At 43.8% G+C, this 26,004-nt stretch overlaps 1 protein-coding gene across 1 annotated transcript; it reads right to left on the bottom strand.

The window, feature by feature from the left end:
• Window positions 1-2,241: 2,241 nt before the first annotated feature.
• LOC119350643 lies at window positions 2,242-23,264 on the bottom strand. Its single transcript, XM_037618372.1, has 3 exons — window positions 22,467-23,264; window positions 3,074-3,141; window positions 2,242-2,968 (listed from the first exon to the last, which is right to left on the bottom strand). The coding sequence occupies exons 1-3, from the start codon at window positions 23,262-23,264 to the stop codon at window positions 2,242-2,244; spliced, it is 1,593 nt and encodes a 530-aa protein (XP_037474269.1).
• Window positions 23,265-26,004: the final 2,740 nt, after the last annotated feature.

Raw genomic sequence — 26,004 nt, 5'->3', positions numbered from 1 at the left:
CAAATTAAATACATAGTTCATTACAAGTTCTTGACTCGAAGACATGGTTCGTGACAAGTTTGCAAATCAAAGACTAGTTCATGACAAATTCTCGAATCGAAGGCATTGTTCATTCCATCTTGCACGATAGAGCCTTATTGGGACACATGAGGCCATTTTCCTTTCTTGTCACGCGCCTCATCCTCCTCATGGGCTTCACGGTCCCTTGCAAGCTTTCTTGCACTCTCCTCTTCACGAGCAACCTTCTCTTTGCGTGCCCTCTCCTCCTCATTCTTCTTTCTCTCCATCTTCTACTTTTTATGACCCTCTTCATCCAAGCCTCTTTGAAATTCTTCTTCAAACAACCGCTTCCTCCTTAGACAATCCCGATGTTGATCCTTTTTAACATCTTCTGGCACATATTGATCTATCCATGTGAACTACTTGCAAAGTGGAGGCGGCGACTATGTAGAAAGAATGAATTTGGTTGTTGGTATTATAGGTTCAAGATGAAGCAACATTGAGAATACTCTTTGAACTTGAACAACATACTGGTGGTACATCATAGGCGGAGTTGCGCGAAATTTTGGTTGTTAGTAAACTAAATAAGCATGTATAGTATAAATGCAAAAAAAAACAATAAACAAGAATGAATTAAGTCAACAAAACTAATTACCATTCATATTATTTCAACCATCCGGGTTAAGAAAAATGTCAATAGGCCTTCCTCTATCAACCCTTCTCATCCTACGACCACGACCATCGGCTCCTCTAAAACTCGGCCGTCCTGAACGCCCACCAATAGTGCCTCCTCATCCACTACCTCTAAGACTCGACCGTCCTCCACGCCCACCACTCGTACCTCCTCGTGTGCCACCGGAACCTCCTCTTCGGCCACCCGTTTCACTAGTGGGAGTGTTGGCATCAGTCCATGGCCTTTTAGTGCATTTCCTAACATTGTGTCCTGGCTCGTCACATTGACCACAACTATTGATGCTCGATGCCTCCATAAAATGGTCGCTACCAAATTGTTTCATTTCGGTGTACCCAGCTAGATCATCCATGTCACTCCTAAACCTCTTCTTTCTTCTTCTTCCCTTTGTAGGCACCATAATTTCGGGATCGGGGACGATGTGTGGCCCATCATATTGAGGCCATTGTGACTGATCGAGGAAGGGATGAAACCTAGGAGCCCATGTCAACCTCGTTTGTTCCAATGCGAAATCATGCAACCGCACGGTGGTACCATCGGATACATTCAAGTTTCTGAACCTTGTTGCGTTCATAACGTGTGAGCAAGGCCAATGATACTTGTGAGTTCTCTCACACTGACACCACCGGTTCTTGAGGCGCACCTCGTATGCAACTCCACCATACGTCACGACGTCCCTTGTTGTGCCACCCAGCTCATCGACTTGGTAGATCATTTGTTTTCATTGAAACTAATGATTTGTTGACGTGAGGACTTTTGTGCTTGATGCTTCAACAAATCCTCAACTTTGAAGGGAAAATCTATCTTTTCACCTATCCATTTGGCGATGACTTTGGAATGCCTCAGAAAACACTCGTTGAGCTTGAAGAAAGTATATTTCACTATTGCAGTCACCGGCAAGGAACAGACACCCTTGAGCACATTGTTGAAGCATTCCACTATGTTACTTGTCATGTCTCCGTATATGAAACCTCCTCGTCGTGAGCACGTGACCACTTATGCTTCTCCGAAAGATGACTAGAATTCTCTCCCTCCTTTGTTCTTCTCCAATTCCTTGAATAGTTTATCATAGCGGCTTTGGAATGTGTCGGTGTTGAATGCCACACAAACATGGGTAAGATCCTTGCAAAAATCCTTACTCTTGCATGCCCGGTAAAAGTTTGCCATGAAGTGCCTCATGCACCAACAGTGTTGGAGCTTTTGATAGCCTAGAATGTCAACTTCTTTTGCTTTGTTAATCCCACGATGGCGATCCGATATGATGCACACCTCTCTTTTGGGGCCAATCACATTCGTCCTCACATGATCCATAAACCACTCCCAGTTATCATCATGCTCGGAAGGCACCAATGCAAATGCCACCGGCAGCATGTTCTCATTGGACGAGTGGGCCATTGCCACCATCAACGTGCCCTTGTACTTGTCGTCCAAGAACGTGCCATCAATTGACAAGATGGGGTGACAATGCCTAAATGCCTTGATGCATTGCCCAAAGCTCCAAAAAGCTCAATGAAACACTCCCTCAATTGACTCAACCCTATGGTGCATGCCTAGGTTCTGATTAGCAATGGCTCCCAACATTCTTGGAAGAATATTGTACATGCGGCATAATCACCATGCAACATCCTTATAGCGTTTGCCTTGGCCATCCACACATTTCCATACTTGACCCCGTACCCGAATCGTTCGAAGACCAAACTCATGAGTAACTTCACCTTCACGGTTGGATTGTGGGATATCTCATTCAACAATTTGTAGCCTAGATACGCAGACATGAGTTGACGGTGTCCCTTGCTTCGGTCCGCTTTGTCCGACAGTATGCACTCGTGGGTGGCCGCACAACTCTTCAACTCCCCTTGCCCGATTTCGTTAACTTTCTTCCACGGACCTTCTAGAGCAACCTTCTTTGTCACATTTGATGGTGTAGTGCACATTTGGTTGGAATGACCAACAACATACGGCCGATGGTTCCGAATGGCGTAGTCACTCAACCATATCTTGAACTCTTGCAAACAACCAAACTTGATTCCTTTCTTCAAATGAGCATTCTCATCCTCACTCGGTGGCCTTAGATCACCCATCCTCGGGTAAGTTGATGGTTCGACCAAACACAACCTCATGCCACCATCAACAACGGCCTTGTCGGCAAGACTAAGATCGTGAAAAAAAGAGGGCCCTCTTTCCTTGCCATTGACCTTCTTGTAGACTTGATTTTCTTGTGCCGTGAATCCATCCTCATCCAATTCTTCCGGTGGACCCTCATCATCCGACTCATACCTACACATACGGCTATAAGGGAGATTACAGTCCATGTCTTGTTGATGCACAAAGACATCCAAGTCACCAATTGGATTGTAATGAATCTCTTCTCATTCTGCATACACATCATCTTGATCAATAGCATCTTCATCAACATGAGCAATGGCATGTTCATCAACATGAGCAATGGCCTCATCTCCAACATGATCAATATCATCACCTCAAACTACTATGGCTCTAGCATTGATGTCCTCTTCATTTGGTTGGCTACTTGGTGGTTGGCTACAAGCACTGTGGTCATACACCACGACATCGTCATGTATTGGGGAGGACACATTGATGTTCAAGTCGAGTAGTAGCCGAGGAACTTCAACCTTTGTGGCAAATAACTCAAGTGACTTGTCTTGTGATTCCTCAACTTTATTCTTATACACATTCCAATGCAATTGTGAGGTGATGGGCATACTCTTTAATTGGGACTTTACTCCCACTCCCACATCATACCTCCCAATAAGCTTCACCTCGTCACTTGGGTTAATCCAATTGAAAACATGAAAGTGCATTATGTCGACTAGAGGGGGGTGAATAGGCGATTTTTATGAATTCTTCACTAAGGAATTTGCCGGTGAGGAAATTCCTTAGCGAAGAACTATTAGCAGCAGAATAAGTACTCAAAAGTAAGCATAACAGAATACAACCATGGTCATCATGATGAAATGAAGACTAGCACAGAGTACAGAAAGCGTAATCACAGGATAACACAAGATGAAGACAAACAAACTGAAGAAATTGAACTGAGGAAATTGAGAAAGTCTTCAGTCAAAGTCTTCAAACACAGATATGAACAAACACTCAACACAGTAATGAGGAAATGAAAGGGTTGAGGAAATAGAACCAGTTAGGTTGGTGAAGACAATGATTTGGTAGACCAGTTCCAACTGTTGTCTCAGTTGTACGTCTGGTTGGAGCGGCTGAGTATTTAAACTCGAGGACACGCAGTCCCGGACACCCAGTCTCTGAGCATGCAGCTCAGGACACCCAGTCCTCACCGTATTATCCTTGAACTAAGATCACGCAGATCTCGTCCAATCACTCGTGGTAAGTCTTCAGGCGACTTCCAAACCTTCACAGACTTGGTCACTCGGCAATCCACAATTCCTCTTGGATGCTCTAGACCTTGACGCCTAACCGTCTGGAAGAAGCACAGTCTTCAAAGGTAACAAGCGTCGGATCCACGCAAGATCAATTTCTTCAGTGATGCTCAATCACTTTGGGTTTGTAGGGGTTTGGTTTTGGGTTTTCCTCACTTGATGATTTTCGCTCAAAGTCCTTGGAGGATGGGTTGCTCTCAAATGACAAGTGTCAAGTTCTCTTGGAGCAGCCAACCAGCTAGTGGTTGTAGGGGGCGGCTATTTATAGCCTAGGGAGCAGCCCGACATGATAAGACATAAATGCCCCTCAATGATATGACCGTTAGGTGGATAAGATATTTTGGGACAGCTGGCGCGCAACACAGCAACGGTCGGAAATTTGACTCTCAAATTCCTCAGGGCTATCATGTTCCTCACTGTGTAGGTAATTCGCACTGACGAATTCCTAACTCCTTAGTCAGAACAAATTCATCAGTGACCAGAAGAACTTCGTCTCTGTCACTGAAGAAAGTGACTAAACTGTATGATTTCCAAAGGCTTCACTCGAAGGGATTGGTAGGTGTAGGATTTTGAGTTGAGCATCACATGGAAAATTTTCCTTAGTATTTCCTCGACCCCCTTTAACAGTACGGTGTTTCCTATGACTCAAGAAAGAGAAAATGAAACTACGAAAACAAAAGTCTTCACGCTTCATGTTCCACAAATGAATACCAAGTCTTCAAGGTCACACCAATTTCTTCACTTTCAAAGTCTTCAGAAAGTCTTCAGAATATCAAAGTCTTCAGTTGAAGAACTTCATTTTTAGGGGTCGACTTTCTCTGTAAATATCAAACTCCTCATAGACTTATAGACCCGTGTATACTCACAAACGCATTAGTCCCTTAACCTATAAGTCTCCAATACACCAAAATCACTAAGGGGCACTAGATGCACTTACAATCTCCCCCTTTTTGGTGATTGATGACAACATAGGTTAAGTTTTCAACGGGGATAAACATATGAAGTGTATACACTGATATTGAGGAATTTGATTCCAAGATATAGTAGAACTGTTGGAAATATGCCCTAGAGGCAATAATAAAAGTGTTATTATTATATTTCCTTGTTCATGATAATTGTCCTTTATTCATGCTATAACTGTATTATCCGGAAATCGTAATACACGTGTGAATACATAGACCACAATATGTCCCTAGTGAGCCTCTAGTTGACTAGCTCGTTGTGATCAACAGATAGTCATGGTTTCCTGGCTATGGACATTGGATGTCGTTGATAACGGGATCACGTCATTAGGAGAATGATGTGATGGACAAGACCCAATCCTAAGCCTAGCACAAAGATCGTGTAGTTCGTTTGCTAGAGCTTTGCCAATGTCAAGTATCTCTTCCTTTGACCATGAGAGCGTGTAACTCCTGGATACCGTAGGAGTGCTTTGGGTGTATCAAACGTCACAACGTAACTGGGTGACTATAAAGGTGCACTACAAGTATCTCCGAAAGTATCTATTATTTTATGCGGATCGAGACTGGGATTTGTCACTCCGTGTAAACGGAGAGGTATCTCTGGGCCCACTCGGTAGGACATCATCATATGCACAATGTGACCAAGGAGTTGATCATGGGATGATGTGTTACGGAACGAGTAAAATGACTTGCCGGCAACGAGATTGAACAAGGTATTGGATACCGACGATCGAGTCTCAGGCAAGTAACATAACGATAGACAAAGGGAATTGAATACGGGATTGATTAAGTCCTTGACATCGTGGTTCATCCGATGAGATCATCGTGGAGCATGTGGGAGCCATCATGGGTATCCAGATCCCGCTGTTGGTTATTGACCAGAGAACGTCTCGGTCATGTCTGCATGTCTCCCGAACCCGTAGGGTCTACACACTTAAGGTTCGATGACGCTAGGGTTATAAAGGAAGTTTGTATGTGGTTACCGAATGTTGTTCAGAGTTCCGGATGAGATCCCGGACGTCACGAGGAGTTCCGAAATGGTCCGGAGGTAAAGATTTATATATGGGAAGTCCTATTTTGGCCACCGGAAAATGTTCGGGGTTTTTCGGTATTGTACCGGGAAGGTTCTAGAAGGTTCCGGAGTGGGGCCCACCTGCATGGGGGGACCCACATTAACGTGGGTAGTGGGGGGAAGGCCCCACACCCCTGGTCAAGGCGCACCAAGATCCCCCCTTAGAAGGAATAAGATCATATCCCAAAGGGATAAGATCAAGATCCCTAAAAAGGGGGGATAGCAATCGGTGGGGAAGGAAATGATGGGATTTCTTTCCTCCCACCTTTGCCAACGCCCCAATGGACTTGGAGGGCAAGAAACCAGCCCCCTCCACCCCTATATATAGTGGGGAGGCGCATGGGAGCTTCACCCTTGCCCCTGGCGCAGCCCTCCCTCTCCCAAGTGCTCCTCCTCTCTCGCGGTGCTTGGCGAAGCCCTGCAGGATTGCCACGCTCCTCCACCACCACCACGCCGTTGTGCTGCTGCTGGATGGAGTCTTCCTCAACCTCTCCCTCTCTCCTTGCTGGATCAAGGCGTGGGATACGTCACCGGGCTGTACGTGTGCTGAACGCGGAGGTGCCGTCCGTTCGGCACTAGGATCATCGGTGATTTGAATCACGACGAGTACGACTCCATCAACCCCGTTCAATTGAACGCTTCCGCTTAGCGATCTACAAGGGTATGTAGATGCACTCTCTTTCTACTCGTTGCTGGTCTCTCCATAGATAGATCTTGGTGACACGTAGGAAAATTTTGAATTTCTGCTACGTTCCCCAACAGTGGCATCATGAGCTAGGTCTATTGCGTAGATTCTTTGCACGAGTAGAACACAAAGTAGTTGTGGGCGTTGATGTTGTTCAATATGCTTACCGTTACTAGTCCAATCTTTTTTCGACGGTATTGTGGGATGAAGCGGCCCGGACCGACCTTACACGTACTCTTACGTGAGACAGGTTCCACCGATTGACATGCACTTGGTGCATAAGGTGGCTAGCGGGTGCCAGTCTCTCCCACTTTAGTCGGAACGGATTCGATGAAAAGGGTCCTTATGAAGGGTAAATAGCAATTGGCATATCACGTTGTGGTTTTGCGTAGGTAAGAAACGTTCTTGCTAGAACCCATAGAAGCCACGTAAAACATGCAAACAACAATTAGAGGACGTCTAACTTGTTTTTGCAGGGTATGCTTTGTGATGTGATATGGCCAACAAGAATGTGGTGAATAATATGTGATGTATGAGATTGATCATGTTCTTGTAATAGGATTCACGACTTGCATGTCGATGAGTATGACAACCGGTAGGAGCCATAGGAGTTGTCTTTATTTATTGTATGACCTGCGTGTCATTGAACAACGCCATGTAAATTACTTTACTTTATTGCTAAACGCGTTAGCCATAGAGGTAGAAGTAGTCGTTGGCGTGACAACTTCATGAAGACACGATGATGGAGATCATGATGATGGAGATCATGGTGTCATGCCGGTGACGATGATGATCATGGAGCCCCGAAGATGAAGATCAAAAGGAGCAAAATGATATTGGCCATATCATGTCACTATTTGATTGCATGTGATGTTTATCATGTTTATGCATCTTGTTTACTTAGGACGACGGTAGTAAATAAGATGATCCCTTACAACAATTTCAAGAAGTGTTCTCCCCTAACTGTGCACCGTTGCTACAGTTCGTCGCTTCTAAGCACCACGTGATGATCGGGTGTGATGGATTCTTACGTTCACATACAACGGGTGTAAGACAGTTTTACACAGCGAAAACACTTAGGGTTAACTTGACGAGCCTAGCATGTACAGACATGGCCTCGGAACACGGAGACCGAAAGGTCGAGCATGAGTCGTATAGTAGATACGATCAACATGAAGATGTTCACCGATGATGACTAGTCCGTATCACGTGATGATCGGACACGGCCTAGTTGACTCGGATCATGTAATCACTTAGATGACCAGAGGGATGTCTATCTGAGTGGGAGTTCATAAGATGAACTTAATTATCCTGAACATAGTCAAAAGACCTTTTGCAAATTATGTCGTAGCTCGCGCTTTAGTTCTACTGTTTTAGATATGTTCCTAGAGAAAATATAGTTGAAAGTTGATAGTAGCGATTATGCGAACAGTAGAAAGCTTATGTCCTTAATGCACTGCTCAGTGTGCTGAACCCCAAACATCGTTTGTGGATGTTTCGAACATCGAACATACACGTTTTGATAACTACGTGATAGTTCAGTTAAATGGTTTAAGTAGAGGCACCAAAGACGTTTTCGAAACATCGCGGAACATATGAGATGTTTCGAGGGCTGAAATTGGGATTTCAGGCTCGTGCTCACGTCAAGAGGTATAAGACCTCCGACGATTCTCTTAGCCTGCAAGCTAAGGGAGAAAATCTCAATCGTTGAGCTTGTGCTCAGATTGTCTGAGTGCAACAATCACTTGAATTGAGTGGGAGTTGATCTTCCAAATGAGATAGTGATGTTTCTCCAAAGTCATTGCCACCGAGCTGCTAGAGCTTCGTGATGAACTATAACATATCAGGGATAAATAAGATGATCCTTGAGGTATTCACGATGTTTGACACCGCGAAAGTAGAAATCAAGAAGGAGCATCAATTGTTGATGGTTGGTGAAACCACTAGTTTCAAGAAGGGCAAGGGCAAGAAGGGATACTTCATGAAACGGCAAATCAGTTGCTGCTCCAGTGAAGAAACCCAAGGTTGAACCCAAACCCGAGACTAAGTGCTTCTGTAATAAGGGGAACAGTCACTAGAGCAGAATTACCCTAGATACTTGGTAGATGAGAAGGCTGGCAAGGTCGATAGAAGTATATTGGATATACATTATGTTAATGTGTACTTTACTAGTACTCCTAGTAGCACCAGGGTATAAGATACCGGTTCAGTTGCTAAGTGTTAGTAACTCGAAATAAAAGCTACGGCATAAACGGAGACTAGCTAAAGGTGAGCTGACGATATGTGTTGGAAGTGTTTCCAATGTTGATATGATCAAGCATCGCACGCTCCCTCTACCATCGAGATTTGGTGTTTGCGTTGAGCATAGACATGATTGGATTATGTCTATCGCAATACGGTTATTCATTTAAAGAGAATAATGGTTACTCTATTTATTTGAATAATACCTTCAATGGTCTTGCACCTAAAATGAATGGTTTATTGAATCTCGATCGTAGTGATACACATTTTCATGCCAAAAGATATAAGATAGTAATGATAGTACCACTTACTTGTGGCACTGCCATGTAAGTCATAATGGTATAAAACGCATGAAGAAGCTCCATGTTGATGGCTCTTTGGACTCACTCGTTTTTGAAAAGTTTGAGACATGCGAACCATGTATATTGGTGTATATGCATGAAGAAACTCCATGCAAATGGACCGTTTGGACTCACTTGATTTTGAATCACTTGAGATATGCAAATCATACCACATGGGCAAGATGACTGAAAAGCCTCGTTTTCAGTAAGATGGAACAAGATAGCAACTTGTTGGAAGTAACACATTTTGATGTGTCCAATCCAATGAGTGCTGAGGCATGCAGTGAATATCGTTATGATCTTACTTCACAGATGATTCGAGTAGATGTTGAGAATATTTACTTGATGAAACACAAGTCTGAATTATTGAATGGTTCAAGTAATTTCAGAGTGAAGTAGAAGATCATTGTGACAAGAGGATAAAATGTCTATGATATGATCATAGAGATGAATATATGAGTTACGAGTTTTGGCACACAATTAAGACATTGTGGAAATTGTTTCGCAATTAATACCGCCTGGAACACCATAGTGTGATGGTGTGTCCGAACATCATAACTGCGCCCTATTGGATATGATGCATACCATAATGTCTCTTATCGAATTACCACTATCGTTCATGGGTTAGGCATTAGAGACAACCACATTCACTTTAAATAGGGCACCGCGTAATTCCGTTGAGATGACACCGTATGAATTATGGTTTAGAGAAACCTAAGTTGTCATTTCTTAAAAGTTTGGGGCTACGACGCTTATGTGAAAAAGTTTCAGGCTGATAAGCTGGAACCCAAAGCGGATAAATGCATCTTCATAGGACACCCAAAACAGTTGGGTATACCTCCTGTCTCAGATCCAAAAGCAATAAAGGATTGTTTCTTGAATCAGGTCCTTTCTCGAGGAAAGGTTTCTCTCGAAAGAATTGAGTGGGAGGATGGTGGAGACTTGATGAGGTTATTGAACCATCACTTCAACCAGTGTGTAGCAGGGCACAGGAAGTTGTTCCCGTGGCACCTACACCAATTGAAGTGGAACCTTATGATAGTGATCATGAAACTTCAGATCAAGTCACTCCCAAACCTCGTAGGATGACAAGGATGCGTACTACTTGAGAGTGGTACGTAATCCTGTCTTGGAAGTCATGTTGCTAGACAACAATGAGCCTACGAGCTATGGAGAAGCGATGGTGGGCCCGGATTCCGATAAATGGCTTGAGGCCATAAAATCTGAGAGAGGATCCATGTATGAAAACAAAGTGAAGACTTTGGCAGAACGGCTCGATGGTCGTAAGGCAAATGAGTACGGATGGATTTTAAAAGGAAGACAGACAATGATGGTAAGAATTACCATTAAGAAAGCTCGACTTGTCGTTAAGATGTTTTCCGACAAGTTCAAGGAGTTGACTACGATGAGATTTTCTCACTCGTAGCGATGCTAAGAGTCTGTTGGAATTATATTAGCGATTACTGCATTATTTATGAAATCTTGCAGATAGGATGTCAAAACATTGTTTCCTCGACGATTTTCTTGAGGAAAGGTTGTATGTGATACAACCAGGAAGGTTTTGTCAATCCCGAAAGATGCTAATAAGTATGCAAAGCTCCAGCAATCCTTCTAAGGACTGGAGTGAGCATCTCGGAGTTGGAATGTATGCTTTGATGATGATCAAAGATTTTGGGTTTCTACAAAGTTTATGAGAAACTTGTATTTCCAAAGAAGTGAGTGGGAGCACTATAGAATTTCTGATGAGTATATGTTGTTGACATATTGTTGATCAGAAATGACGTAGAATTTCTGGAAAGCATATAGGGTTATTTTGAAAGTGTTTTTCAATGGAAAGCCTAGATTAAGCTACTTGAACATTGAGCATCAAGATCTATAAGGATAGATCAAAATGCTTAATAATACTTTCAAATGAGCACATACCTTGACATGATCTCGAAGGTGTTCAAGATGGACCAGTCAAAGAAGGAGTTCTTGCCTGAGTTGTAAGGTACGAAGTTAAGACTTAAAGCTCGACCTCGGTAGAATAGAGAGAAAGGACGAAGGTCGTCCCCTATGCTTAAGACATAGGCTCTACAGTATGCCATGCTGAGTACCGCACCTGAAGTGTGCCTTGCCATGAGTCAGTCAAGGGGTACAAGAGTGATCCATGAATGGATCACAGACAGCGGTCAAAGTTATCCTTGGTAACTAGTGGACTAAGGAATTTTCTCGATTATGGAGGTGGTAAAAGAGTTCGTCGTAAAGGTTACGTCGATGCAAGCTTAACACCTATCCGGATAGCTCTAAGAAGAGATACCGGATACGTATTATGGGGCAACAATTTAGAATAGCTCCAAGTAGAACAGTTATTTGGAATAGCTCCAAATAGAGCGTGGTAGCTACATCTAGGAGATGACATAGAGATTTGTAAAGCACACACGGATCTGAAAGGTTCGGACCCGTTGACTAAAACCTCTCTCACAAGCAACATGATCAAACCTAAAACTCTTGGGTATTAGTCACATGGCGATGTGACCTGTGAGTGTTAATCACATGGCGATGTGAACTAGATTATTGACTCTAGTGCAAGTGGGAGACTGTTGGAAATATGCCCTAGAGGCAATAATAAAAGTGTTATTATTATATTTCCTTGTTCATGCTAATTGTCCTTTATTCATGCTATAACTGTATTATCCGGAAATCGTAATACACGTGTGAATACATAGACCACAATATGTCCCTAGTGAGCCTCTAATTGACTAGCTCGTTGTGATCAACAGATAGTCATGGTTTCCTGGCTATGGACATTGGATGTCGTTGATAACGGGATCACATCATTAGGAGAATGATGTGATGGACAAGACCCAATCCTAAGCCTAGCACAAAGATCATGTAGTTCGTTTGCTAGAGCTTTGCCAATGTCAAGTATCTCTTCCTTTGACCATGAGAGCGTGTAACTCCTGGATACCATAGGAGTGCTTTGGGTGTATCAAACGTCACAACGTAACTGGGTGACTATAAAGGTGCACTACAGGTATCTCCGAAAGTATCTATTGTTTTATGCGGATCGAGACTGGGATTTGTCACTCCGTGTAAACGGAGAGGTATCTCTGGGCCCACTCGGTAGGACATCATCATATGCGCAATGTGACCAAGGAGTTGATCACGGGATGATGTGTTACGGAACGAGTAAAGTGACTTGCCGGCAACGAGATTGAACAAGGTATTGGATACCGACGATCGAGTCTCGGGCAAGTAACATACCGATAGACAAAGGGAATTGAATACGGGATTGATTAAGTCCTTGACATCGTGGTTCATCCGATGAGATCATCGTGGAGCATGTGGGAGCCATCATGGGTATCCAGATCCCGCTGTTGGTTATTGACCAGAGAACGTCTCGGTCATGTCTGCATGTCTCCCGAACCCGTAGGGTCTACACACTTAAGGTTCGATGACGCTAGGGTTATAAAGGAAGTTTGTATGTGGTTACCGAATGTTGTTCAGAGTCCCGGATGAGATCCCGGACATCACGAGGAGTTCCGGAATGGTCCGGAGGTAAAGATTTATATATGGGAAGTCCTATTTTGGCCACCGGAAAATGTTCGGGATTTTTCGGTATTGTACCGGGAAGGTTCTAGAAGGTTCCGGAGTGGGGCCCACCTGCATGGGGGGACCCACATTAACGTGGGTAGTGGGGGGAAGGCCCCACACCCCTGGTCAAGGCGCACCAAGATCCCCCCTTAGAAGGAATAAGATCATATCCCAAAGGGATAAGATCAAGATCCCTAAAAAGGGGGGATAGCAATCGGTGGGGAAGGAAATGATGGGATTTCTTTCCTCCCACCTTTGCCAACGCCCCAATGGACTTGGAGGGCAAGAAACCAGCCCCCTCCACCCCTATATATAGTGGGGAGGCGCATGGGAGCTTCACCCTTGCCCCTGGCGCAGCCCTCCCTCTCCCAAGTGCTCCTCCTCTCTCGCGGTGCTTGGCGAAGCCCTGCAGGATTGCCACGCTCCTCCACCACCACCACGCCGTTGTGCTGCTGCTGGATGGAGTCTTCCTCAACCTCTCCCTCTCTCCTTGCTGGATCAAGGCGTGGGATACGTCACCGGGCTGTACGTGTGTTGAACGCGGAGGTGCCGTCCGTTCGGCACTAGGATCATCGGTGATTTGAATCACGACGAGTACGACTCCATCAACCCCGTTCACTTGAACGCTTCCGCTTAGCGATCTACAAGGGTATGTAGATGCACTCTCTTTCTACTCGTTGCTGGTCTCTCCATAGATAGATCTTGGTGACACGTAGGAAAATTTTAAATTTCTGCTACGTTCCCCAACAAGAACTCCCCCTGAAGATGTGCATAGTGAGGAATTTGCTTTTGAGGCAATGCACATTTGAAGAGTTGAATCATGGAGATCTCCCCCTATATCTTGTAATTCATACACGCATTTGATATATAATATGAAGAATTTGAAATGCATGATGAAATATGGTGCCTGATGAGATTCAGCATGTGTGCAATGTCATTAACGAGGAATAAGCATGCAAAGCATAATGCAACAAAAGTATCAGCGCACCATCGGGTTTAAGATTACAACTCGATCCAAATAAAAGTTTTAGAAGAACGAGAGTTGTAACTTAAAAAATGCCCTTAATATAGACCTGCTTGAAGACTAACCCAGATTTCTCCCCCTTTGTCATCAAATGACCAACAGGATTGAAACTGAGGACTAACGCCCCTGAAGAATTTCAAGTCGATGGAGGAGCGCCAGCGTTGTCGGGGTTGTTTGTTGTAGCAGGGCCTGCCACAGTGTCGTCCAAATCTTCATACTCATCAGTGTCACGCGATGAAGAATAAGAGCTGGCCACCAGTGGAGGAATTTTTACCTTCTTGAATTTCTTCGGAGGAGGTGCAGACCAGTCAAATTCTTCCTTGAGACCCATAGTCTTCAGTTCTTCAGCGCTGTAGACATGACTGAGGACAGCCCAGGTGCGGTTAAAGGTTTCATGAAGGTAGTATTGGTTCTTCTTCACTGCATTGTGTGTTGAGGTCATATTTTGAAGAAGTGCACCAAACTGACGCTTTACCCATTTGTGATTGCGATCAACCTTCTGATGAAGACTGAGGAGTAACTCATGGTCTGTCATCACCCTGGGTGCTGTGGCTTGAGGATTTTGCTTGGCTGAGGTATTTGCGGCAGAGTCATGTGTGGCAGAATCGTCATTGGTAGAGTAAGATGCAGCCTTGCAAAATTGACCATCCAATGGACGAATGCCTTCATCGATCACAGCAATGGCCTTGCCTTTATCATCAGCTGATGAAACTGTCTGTTTGAGGACTTCACTGGGAGGCAAGTAGCTACCGTGGTTCAGAGTGTCAGCTTTGTAATTCAGTGAAGATCTTGCCCTGATGAATCTCATAATCCAAGGGGCATAGGGCTTCAGCTCGAATGGTGACATAGCAATATTGGCCAGAGTCCTCATGAAGAAATCATGGAAGTTGATGGGAACGCCATGAATGATGTTGAAAAGCATATTCTTCATGATGCCAACGACTTCTTCATCATTTGAGTCATGGCCTTTGATGGGACTCATTGTCTTTGTCAGAATTCGATAGACAGTCCGAGGCACATAGAGTAATTCCTTGACGAGGAATTTGGTTTGTGGGGCCTGCCTTGGCTTCAAAGGCTTCATCATCACTTGCATATAGTGATCTGAAAGTTCTGGTTCATTGTAGATACAACGAGCACCATCAAGTGAAGGACTGAGTGGTAGAGCACGAAGCAATTCAGTTGCTGGTGCCTTGTAGTGAGTATTTTCAGACATCCAGTCTAATACCCATGAGTTCACGTCTTCAGCGTCTCCGGTGATGTGCAGAGTTGCATAGAATTGAAGAATGAGTTCTTCATTCCAGTCACAGATATCAATGCAGAAATTCAGAAGTCCTGCGTCGTGAAGAACACTGAGGACTGGTTCAAAGCCGGGCAGAGACTCCATGTCCACATGAGGAATATGTGCATGATCGAAGACTTTGTCTTTGTCGAAGAGCACTGAGGAATAGAAATTGGCTTGGCTGGCAGTCCAGAAACGCATCTCCCTTATGCGAGCAGAATCATATGGATTATAATCAGTGAAGAATACGTGCTCGGCAAAGAAATCTTAAGCCTTGAACTTCTGTTTGCTTGAGAACGGATTCTTTGTCTTTGGCAGAGGGGTGTCAGTGAGTTGCATCACCACCTCAGGAATCGCGAGCTCAGGTTCTTCAGGCTGAGGAATTTCTTGTTCCTCAACAGGTGCAGTCTGAGGATCAGCAGCAGCAGGTTCATCAGCACTAGTGGCTGGAATTTCTTCATGGACAGATGAAGTGGGATGAGTTTCTTCAGAGCCCATTTGAACTGTTGGTGCAGGGGACTGAGGTATCTGTTGGAGTGGGGTGAAGAGTGGAGAATTTGGATGCTGACTTTCCCAAAAGTCATCGTTCATCACTGGTGTTGTGCTTCCAATATCCACATCTTCTTCAAGTTCCTCAACACCGGCCTCTTCAGCTGTGAACTGAGGCATAGGCGAGGAAATGATTGGGGTTGAAGGGATTGCTTCCACTTCAATTTCTTCATCAATCTGCTCTGACGAAGCAGCAGAATGATTTTCTTCATCAGGTCCGCTTGGGATCTCATAGTCTTCTCCAAAAGGAACAAGGTCCTTTGATGGCATGGAGGAAATCGGAACAGCATGAATTGGATTTTCGAGTGAGCTGGTCGTCGGCTTCATTTTCTTCGCAGCCGAAGAGTTTGACGCAGCTGATGCCTTCCTTTTCTTCACTGCAGCTCGCTCTGCAGCCTTGGTCTTCTTCACATAGAATGCACATGGAAGAATTGGAGTTGGTGTAGGTGCAGATGGAGCTGAGGAATCTGGTTGATTTTCTTCAGGCGCAACTGATGCAGTTGCCCTGACTACTTCAGTTTCTTCAGGCGCACCACTAGTGGATGCCCTGGCAATTTCTTCAGCGGCTGGAATTTCTTCACCAGCCCTGGAACGATCATGTTCTTCAGCAGGCTGAAAGTCATCAGCGGTGCTGGCATGTTCTTCAGCAGGCTGAGCAGAGTCGGCAGCCTAAAGATTTTCTTGTTGCGATGGGGCTGCAACATTTGTGAATTTCTTCGTTAGATTGACGAATCTTACTTTAGCTCCTTGCCAATCAGCATAGTAGGCATCAAAGTCATTGCTGAGGGCTTGAATTTCAGACTGAGCCTGGAGAAGTTCCTCAGGTGTCATTCTGACAACGTTTTTCTTCAGGAGCTTCTCCTTTCTGTATTGAGCTTTCTTGATCTCTCTTGCCTTTCCAAACTTCCATTTCTCTTCAGTGATGAAATGGGTCAACGTGTGACTTTCTCCAGGGGTCAGATGAATATCAGGCATTGGGGTGTTTGGATCCTTGTGCCAGAGATCAATATAATCGAGGATTTTCCTTGGATCCAATAGCAGTGGCACAGATGTGCCTTTGGCTCTAGCGGCCTTCACCTGTCTGTCTCTGATGATTTCTGCAAGTTCATCATCAGAAGCTTCATCATCAGAAGGCACATGGAATGCGACCTGTTTCTTCTTTGGACTTGGCCGAGGACCTCGTCCAACTGTTGCTTTGGTCTTCAACAGTGTGGGGCCTGATGAGGAAATTGGTGCGGCTGAGGAACTTGCCGAAACACCAGAGGCAATCGACAAACCAGCAGTCCTTTGACATGAAGCCAGATGCACAGGAGCTAAGGACTTTGAAGGAGCTGTTGAGGACTTTGGTGGAGCTGTAGCAGTGTGAGGAATTTGCCGTGAGGGCACTGTTGGTGAAGCACTTGGCTTACGAGCAGGCTTCTTTGGCATGGATTTCCTCGGTTTGACTGAGGCCTCAGTAGCAGTAGCAGTGGCAGAATCCTCATTGAATTTCTTCACTGTCTCCTTGGCTTGTCTTGCCAATTTAGCTTGGCGCTTAGCCCATTCTTCAGGAACGTCCTCACCACGTTTGATGCTTGTGGGATCAGCTACTTGGCCAGGTGCCAATGGAGCTCTTGGGCATGGGGATTGAGGGCATTTCCTCATGTACTTTGGAGTCACATATCTGTATTCCCTCCATTCCCTTGCCCATCTCCGTTCAATCCTCTGAATGCGCACCTTGCGCTGATTTTTGTTTTCTTTGCCAAATTTTGCTTCATCAGGTGTGCAATAGTCAGCATAAATTTCCTCAGGGATTTCAAACGCTGTCATAACCTCAGGTTTCTTTCCTCCTTTCTGCGGCTTCTTACCGTCTGCCATATTCTTCAGTTGAGGAATTTGAACAATCGAGTTCTCTGAAGAAGTATGCAGTTTTTCTTCGAGGAACGCTGCAAATGAGTTAAGTTGATGAGAACCTAGTGATTCAGCAGCAGACATGAGTACCTGTGAACAGAGTACAGGTGCGAGGAATTTGGAGAGGTCATATGCATTCTCAGAAGGTTTTTCAAAAAGAACAAGTTTTGAGGAATTTGACCAGATGAGCCTTGAGGAATTTCACTAAGCATTTTTTGTCTTAGGTTCCAGAGTTGTACAGATCGAAGATCCACACAATTGAGGAATCTTGAACGAAAAAGATGCTTAGAGAAACTAATCAAGAGCATATAACGTGTGAGGTGTTCATATGTGTGAAGATTTGAAGAATAAACACCTTTGAAGATTTTCAGGAAAGCTTGAGAATCAAAGTGAGTAATAAAAGTAACTTTTAATTACCCGAAGTGAAGAACACGAACTGAGAAGAACAGATGAGAAGTTCGTCAGTTCAGATCTCCCACGCCCTAACTTGGCAGAGGAAGACAGCTACGGCGGTGGCGGAGTGAAGATTTCCGCGGTCGGCGTGAGTACAACGGCGGCGAGGTCGAGGCAGCGAAGTTCTTCCTCACCGGTGACGATGGAGTAGCGGCGGCGCTAGGGTTTGAGGAGCTCGAGCGATAGAGAGAACGGTCGAGCGGAGTAAATGAAGTGAGGAAGGGGAAATGGGTATTTATAGACACGGTGAAAAACTGTTCGCCCGATTTAGGACGAACGTGCCCCTGACCATTCTCCTTCTCACGACATGTCTCACCCACGTACTATGTAGTGGAGATCGTGTACGATCGTGGATGAATAGAATAATGCATCTTGGGATGTGGAACGATTTGAGCGGCAAAAACTGAGAATTTGGATAAGATTTGTTTTAAAGTTTCGTTCGCAATTTCTTCAGCTGACAAGGACTCAGTGAAGATTTTGAACGAGTTTCAAATAGAACGCATATGAAGAATTTGTGAATAGATTGGGTTGAGTATAGCATAGAGGGGGAAGGGTCCGATCACATTCACTTAGCAGAAGAAGCAACTTGAAGAAATAGCTATAAGTGAATGTTGTAGATGACATAAAATCTTATATATATATATAGCCAACGAAGAAAAACGAAGGAAACAGTGAAGATTTTGAAAAGTTGAAGAATTTGAAAAACTGAAGAATTTCAAAACTGAGGAAAAACTCAAATTGAAGATTTTCAACTTTTTGTGGTGGCGTAAGCCACCGTATAAGAATGATGATTTCAGACACCGCGTACAATTGTCCTAGGGTTCTGAGAATCAAATTCTTCATTAATTTCTTCACACTTAGAGTGTTATTCTTCATTGATTGAAGAAAAACGTTTCTTCATGTGTTGCACATCTAAGTCATCAATTTTGCATAAATGTTAGGATGTGTGTCCTTTTCAAAGAACATTCGAAGATTGTAAGATATTTAGCTCACACCGCAACTTGCTAAATCTCTTCTCATCCAAGGGCTTAGTGAAGATATCAGCTAGCTGTTCTTCAGTCTTCACGTGCTCGATGGAGATGTCGCCCTTCAACACATGATCACGAAGAAAATGATGACGAATCTAAATGTGCTTTATCTTCGAGTGCTGAACTGGGTTGTGAGCAATCTTGATGGCACTCTCATTGTCACAGAGGAGAGGCACATTCTTCACGTTGATGCCATAGTCCTTGAGTGTTTGCTTCATCCAAAGCAGTTGAGCACAGCAAGAGCCAGCAGCAATGTATTCAGCTTCCTCAGTGGACAGTGATACGCAGTTCTATTTCTTCGAGGACCAACAGACCAAAGATCGTCCGAGGAAATGACAAGTGCCAGAAGTTGACTTGCGGTCCACACGATCACCAGCATAGTCAGAGTCAGAATATCCAATGAGATCAAAAGCAGAGCCCTTGGGGTACCATAATCCTAGTGTTGGTGTGTGAGCTAGATATCGAAGAATATGCTTCATAGCCTTATGGTGTGATTCCTTCGGTGCAGCTTGAAATCGGGCACACATGCAAACACTAAGCATTATATCTGGCCTAGATGCACATAAGTACAATAAAGAACCAATCATGGATCGGTATACCTTGTGATCGAAGTCAATACCATTTTCATCAGTGCATAGATGGCCATTTGTGGGCATAGGAATTTTGACGCCTTTGCAATCTTGCATGCCGAATTTCCTCAGTACATCTTTGAGGTATTTCTCCTAAGATATGAATATTCCATTGCGCTGTTGACGAATTTGAAGACCTAAGAAGAATTTCAACTCTCCCATCATAGACATTTGATATTCTTCACTCATCATATATGCAAATTCATCACTATAACGTTGGTTAGTACAGCCAAAGATAATATCATCAACATATATTTGGCACACAAACAGTTCACCATCATAAGATTTAGTAAAGAGAGTAGGGTCGAGTGAACCGGGTGTGAAGCCATTCTTCACGAAGAATTCCTTCAATGTATCATACCACGCCCGAGGGGCTTGCTTGAGGCCATAGAGGGCCTTATTGAGTCTGAAGACTTTGTCAGGATTCTTTGGATCTTCAAAACCTGGGGGTTGAGCAACATATACTTCTTCCTCAAGCTTACCATTGAGGAATGCACTTTTCACATCCATTTGATATAAGGTGATATCATGATGGTTAGCATAAGCAAGTAATATGTGAATAGCCTCAAGTCTAGCAACAGGTGCAAAAGTTTCATCGAAATCAATTCCTTCAACCTGTGTGCAGCCTTGAGCTACCAGTCGTGCCTTATTTCTTACCACAAGGCCATTTTCATCTTGCTTGTTGTGGTAGATCCACTTTGTGCCAATGATATTATGCTTCTTCTTCGCAAGCGTGTGCAAATTCCTCATGCCTGCGTGACCAAGTCGTCGATGCCATAGCCAGCCTTCTGAAGCTTTTGCAAGTAGACACACGGCTGGTTGTGGTCCTGTAGAGAAATCAACAATATACAAGTCTCCTCTCCTAAAGCCTTCGAAGACTTTGGAATTGTCAGCTTCCATAATCACAACACAGTGATACTTGCCAAAGACAACAACCATATCAAGATCACAAAGCATTGAGACTGACATGAGGTTGTATCCTAAGGACTCAACAAGCATGACTTTGTCCATGTGTTTATCCTTAGAGATCGCAACCTTACCAAGACCCAATACCTGACTTTTGCCTTTGTCAGCAAAGATGATGTGCTTTAGATGTGACGGTGATAAGGGAGCATCCATCAAAAGATTCTTGTCACCAGTCATGTGATTTGTACATCCACTATCGAGGACCCATTCAGTGGTTTTGGGTTGATCATCCTGCAGATGAATTAGTGTAACTTACAATCTCATATGCTTCATCAATGAAGAATATGATATCAAGTTCATCAGATGAATTTCATCAAGCAGTAAACAGATATAGCAGTAGGAGGACGTGTGAAATGAAAGTTCATTTCATCATGATTAGCCTGCGTCCTTTCAGGCAATTTTGTCAGGTCCCCAGCAAATTCTTCAGACGTTAAAGCACGTCTGGAGACCTGACCCTGCAGAAGAGATTAGTTATTTTTCTTCACCACCCACATCTGAAGGGGTGGCAAAGAGTTCATCACTCTGCGAGCACCATAAGAGAATGGTGGCATAGAGGCCAAACCATTTCGTTTCACATAAGAGGGGTTAGGGTAAGCATATGAATAAGCAGAGAAATTCTTCGAGGACTTATGAACATAATGATTTGAAGAATAATGTGCATATTCATAGCCCTTAGCTCTACCCTGCGAAACAGAGTTGTTAGCACGATGATAATCATATGAGGACTTTGATCCATTTGAGGAATTTGATCCATGTGAAGAATTAGGTCCATATGAAGAATTGGATCTGGGGTTCCTGTTCTTCACAGGTGGTGTCATGAGGACATTCACCTGAAGACTATCAACATAACTTTTGGGAACCCAGATTTTCTTCATAGGTGAACCGTTCCTGCAGTTAGTCCCAACATATCTAGCAAATACTTCACCATTCTGATTTTTGAACAGTTTATAGTTGGAGTCAAATGACTCATCAGAAGAATGAGAAGATTCACATGTAAAGCCAGATAAGTTAGATGGATCAACTGGAGGTCCCTTTGCAGCAACCCATGAGGTTTTGGGGTACTGCTCAGGCTTCCAATATGTTCCATCAGCATTAAGTTTCCTCTCAAAGGCAATACCCTCTTTCCTAGGGTTTCTGTTGAGGATCTGCTTTTTGAGTACATCACAAAGAATCTGATGCCCTTTGAGGCTTTTGTACATGCATGTTGTGTACAATTCCTTCAGCCCTGCATCGTCACTGATACTAGCAATGTCCTCAGATGAGGAATTAGTGATAGCATAGGCAGGTGAAGAATTTGTAACAGTTGAAGCATTTGAACATTCAGGTGAAGAATTAGCAGATTCACGTTCAATGCACTTTAAGCATGGAGGAACAAATTCTTCCTGAGAAGCGCTAATTTGTTGAGCTAGTAATGAATCGCGCTCCTTCTGAAGATCTTCATAACTCACTCTTAGCTTCTCAAGATCTTGCTTTCTTTGAAGAAATTCATAAGAAAGTTTCTCATGATCAGATAAGAGAGTGTTATGATGACTTTGAAGGTTATCAAACCTTGACTGAAGTCTCTGAAGATTTTCAGTCAGGGCTTTAGTGCGATCCATTTCTTCACCCAACATATCATAACTTTTGTCTAGCATGTTTTGAACCTTTTCAAAAGCCCTTTGTTGTTTTACAGCAATCTTAGCAAGTTTAGAGTAGCTGGGCTTGAGATTCTCATCAGATTCATTTTCACTAGATTCAGAGGAGGTGTATTTGAGTACCTTTGCACCTTTTGCCATGAAGCAATAGGTGGGAGTGTAGTCATCATTATCTTCATCAGGCTTGTCGGTGGGGTCAGTTTCTTTAGTGTTGAAGATGGACTTGCTAACGAAAGCAGTAGCGAAGGCCAGACTCGCCACACCAGATTCGGATTCTTCGGACGCCTCCTCTTCCTCATTTTCTTCAGATTCAGCTTCAGAGTCCATTTCCTTGCCAATGAATGCCTGAGACTTCTTGGAGCTGATCTTCTTGTGAGATGAAGACTTCGAGGATTTTGATGATTTCTTCTTCTTCTTCGCATCATCAGAACTGTAATCCTTATATTTCTTCTTCTTCAATTCCTTTTCCCACTGAGGACAATCTTGAATATAATGACCAGGTTTCTTGCACTTGTGGCACAGCCTTCTCTTATAGTCACTTGATGAGGAATCACTGCTTCTTGAGGATTTTCCAAAGCGACCACGTCTTGAAAACTTCTGGAATTTCTTCACGAGCAGTGCTAGCTCCTGGCTCAATTCTTCAGGATCACCAAGGCTACTACCAGAATCCTCACATTCAGACTTAGACACAACCTTGGCCTTCAGGGCACGTGGTTTGCCATAGCTCGAACCATAGAGATCTCTCTTTTTAGCAAGCTGGAACTCGTGAGTATTTAGCCTTTCGAGGATATCAGCAAGATCAAGAGACTTGTAGTCAGCCTGTTCTTGTATCATCAGACCCAGAGTATCAAATGAGGAATCAAGTGATCTCAACAGTTTCTTCACCACCTCATGGTCAGTGATGTCAGTGGCACCGAGGGCTTGAAGCTCATTTGAGATGTCAGTGAGGCGATCAAAGGTTTGTTGGACATTTTCATTGTCGAGTCTTTTGAAGCGGTTGAAGAGATTCCGAAGAACATCAACTCGAGAGTCGCGCTGAGTTGAGACTCCTTCATTCAATTTGGACAGCCTATCCCAGATAAGCTTAGCAGTTTCCAAAGCACTCACTCTTCCATACTGTCCTTTACTCAGATGGCCACATATGATATTCTTTGCTTGAGAATCGAGTTGCTTGAATCTCTTCACATTGGTAGCGTTCAGTGAGGCTGTAACAGAGGGAACACCATTTTCCACAACATACCAGAGATCGTTGTCAATTGCCTCGAGATGCATTCGCATCTTGTTTTTCCAGTAGGGGTAGTCCGTCCCATCAAAGGTAGGACACCCAGCCGAGACCTTGATCATACCTGCGGTCGACATAACTAAAACTCTAGGCGGTTAAACCAAAATCACACAGAACAAGGGAGTACCTTGCTCGGATACCAATTGAAAGTGCGTTATGTCGACTAGAGGGGGGTGAATAGGCGATTTTTATGAATTCTTCACTGAGGAATTTGCCGATGAGGAAATTCCTTAACGAAGAACTATTAGCAGCTGAATAAGTACTCAAAAGTAAGCATAACAGAATACAAGCATGGTCATCATGATGAAATGAAGACTAGCACAGAGTACAGAAAGCATAATCACAGGATAACACAAGATGAAGACAAACAGACTGAAGAAATTGAACTGAGGAAATTGAGAAAGTCTTCAGTCAAAGTCTTCAAACACAGATATGAACAAACACTCAACACAGTAATGAGGAAATGAAAGGGTTGAGGAAATAGAACCAGTTAGGTTGGTGAAGACAATGATTTGGTAGACCAGTTCCAACTGTTGTCTCAGTTATACGTCTGGTTGGAGCGGCTGAGTATTTAAACTCAAGGACACGCAGTCCCGGACACCCAGTCTCTGAGCACGCAGCTCAGGACACCCAGTCCTCACCGTATTCTCCTTGAACTAAGATCACGCAGATCTCGTCCAATCACTCGTGGTAAGTCTTCAGGCGACTTCCAAACCTTCACAGACTTGGTCACTCGGCAATCCACAATTCCTCTTGGATGCTCTAGACCTTGGCGCCTAACCGTCTGGAAGAAGCACAGTCTTCAAAGGTAACAAGCGTCGGATCCACGCAGGATCAATTTCTTCAGTGATGCTCAATCACTTTGGGTTTGTAGGGGTTTGGTTTTGGGTTTTCCTCACTTGATGATTTTCGCTCAAAGTCCTCGGAGGATGGGTTGCTCTCAAATGACAAGTGTCAAGTTCTCTCGGAGCAGCCAACAGCTAGTGGTTGTAGGGGGCGGCTATTTATAGCCTAGGGAGCAGCCCGACATGATAAGACATAAATGACCCTCAATGATATGACCGTTAGGTGGATAAGATATTTTGGGACAGCTGGCGCGCAGCACAGCAACGGTCGGAAATTTGACTCTCAAATTCCTCAGGGCTATCATGTTCCTCATTGTGTAGGTAATTCGCACTGACGAATTCCTAACTCCTCAGTCAGAACAAATTCATCAGTGACCAGAAGAACTTCGTCTCTGTCACTAAAGAAAGTGACTGAACTGTATGAGATTTCCAAAGGCTTCACTCGAAGGGATTGGTAGGTGTAGGATTTTGAGTTGAGCATCACATGGAAAATTTTCCTTAGTATTTCCTCGACCCCCTTTAACAGTACGGTGTTTCCTATGACTCAAGAAAGAGAAAATGAAACTACGAAAACAAAAGTCTTCACGCTTCATGTTCCACAAATGAATACCAAGTCTTCAAGGTCACACCAATTTCTTCACTTTCAAAGTCTTCAGAAAGTCTTCAGAATATCAAAGTCTTCAGTTGAAGAACTTCATTTTTAGGGGTCGACTTTCTTTGTAAATATCAAACTCCTCATAGACTTATAGACCTGTGTATACTCACAAACGCATTAGTCCCTTAACTTATAAGTCTTCAATACACCAAAATCACTAAGGGGCACTAGATGCACTTACAAAACGCTTCTCACTTTCACAACAATATCATCATAACTCGGGCTTGTTTCAAAAACCATAGCCTCCTCCTCTTCATCGGCATTTCCATTCAGAAAAGCCGCCTTGTCCAAATAATGCACATTGACTAGTTTATCCATCTAAAAACAATGAAAAAAAATTGAGTAATCCATGGGCCAGCCATTTTATATGGATGAACTTCCTCCAATATGCATACTTTGAATCAAACAACTAGTATACCTTAATCATAGCATTAACCCAAACCTAACCCTTCCCTAACTAAATCACTAACTCTTACACAAAATCTAGCTTCCCACAACAAGGATTGACGCACAATACTTAGGCAAACCATAAATGCATCATAAATGCTCCATAAATGCAAGAACATGAGGTGCACCTAGGGTTTCAACCAACCAAAAGACATAAACAATGCATCATAAATGCTCCACAACAAGGACTACTTGATTCCAACCAAATTAGGTGAGTCCAACCAACCAAAAGAAGGGGGAGTGGGAGAGGTATCTTGAGTGATGCAAATGCCCTGAATGCACCGGACAAATCTCAAGCAATTGGAGGAGGATCTAGAGGGTGCTTTGGTGGGGGAGAAAAGCGGG

The sequence above is a fragment of the Triticum dicoccoides genome, chromosome 1B, assembly GCF_002162155.2.
Source record: "Triticum dicoccoides isolate Atlit2015 ecotype Zavitan chromosome 1B, WEW_v2.0, whole genome shotgun sequence".
Taxonomy (NCBI): Eukaryota; Viridiplantae; Streptophyta; class Magnoliopsida; order Poales; family Poaceae; genus Triticum; species Triticum dicoccoides.
The sequence above is the reverse complement of the archived record's forward strand: the minus strand, read 5'-3'. Positions and strand labels throughout refer to the sequence as shown.

What these genes read in the sequence shown, in the direction of transcription:
- LOC119350643 (XM_037618372.1), bottom strand. Translation starts at nt 23,264, where the DNA reads ATGATACAAGAACAGGCTGACTACAAGTCTCTTGATCTTGCTGATATC. An exon ending in CTAAACTTGCTAAGATTGCT is followed by an intron (nt 3,142 to 22,466) that starts GTAAAACAACAA and finishes GTTGGAGATGAG; the next exon opens with GCCATTGCTCATGTTGATGA. An exon ending in GCTATTGATCAAGATGATGT is followed by an intron (nt 2,969 to 3,073) that starts GTATGCAGAATG and finishes CCGTATGTGTAG; the next exon opens with GTATGAGTCGGATGATGAGG.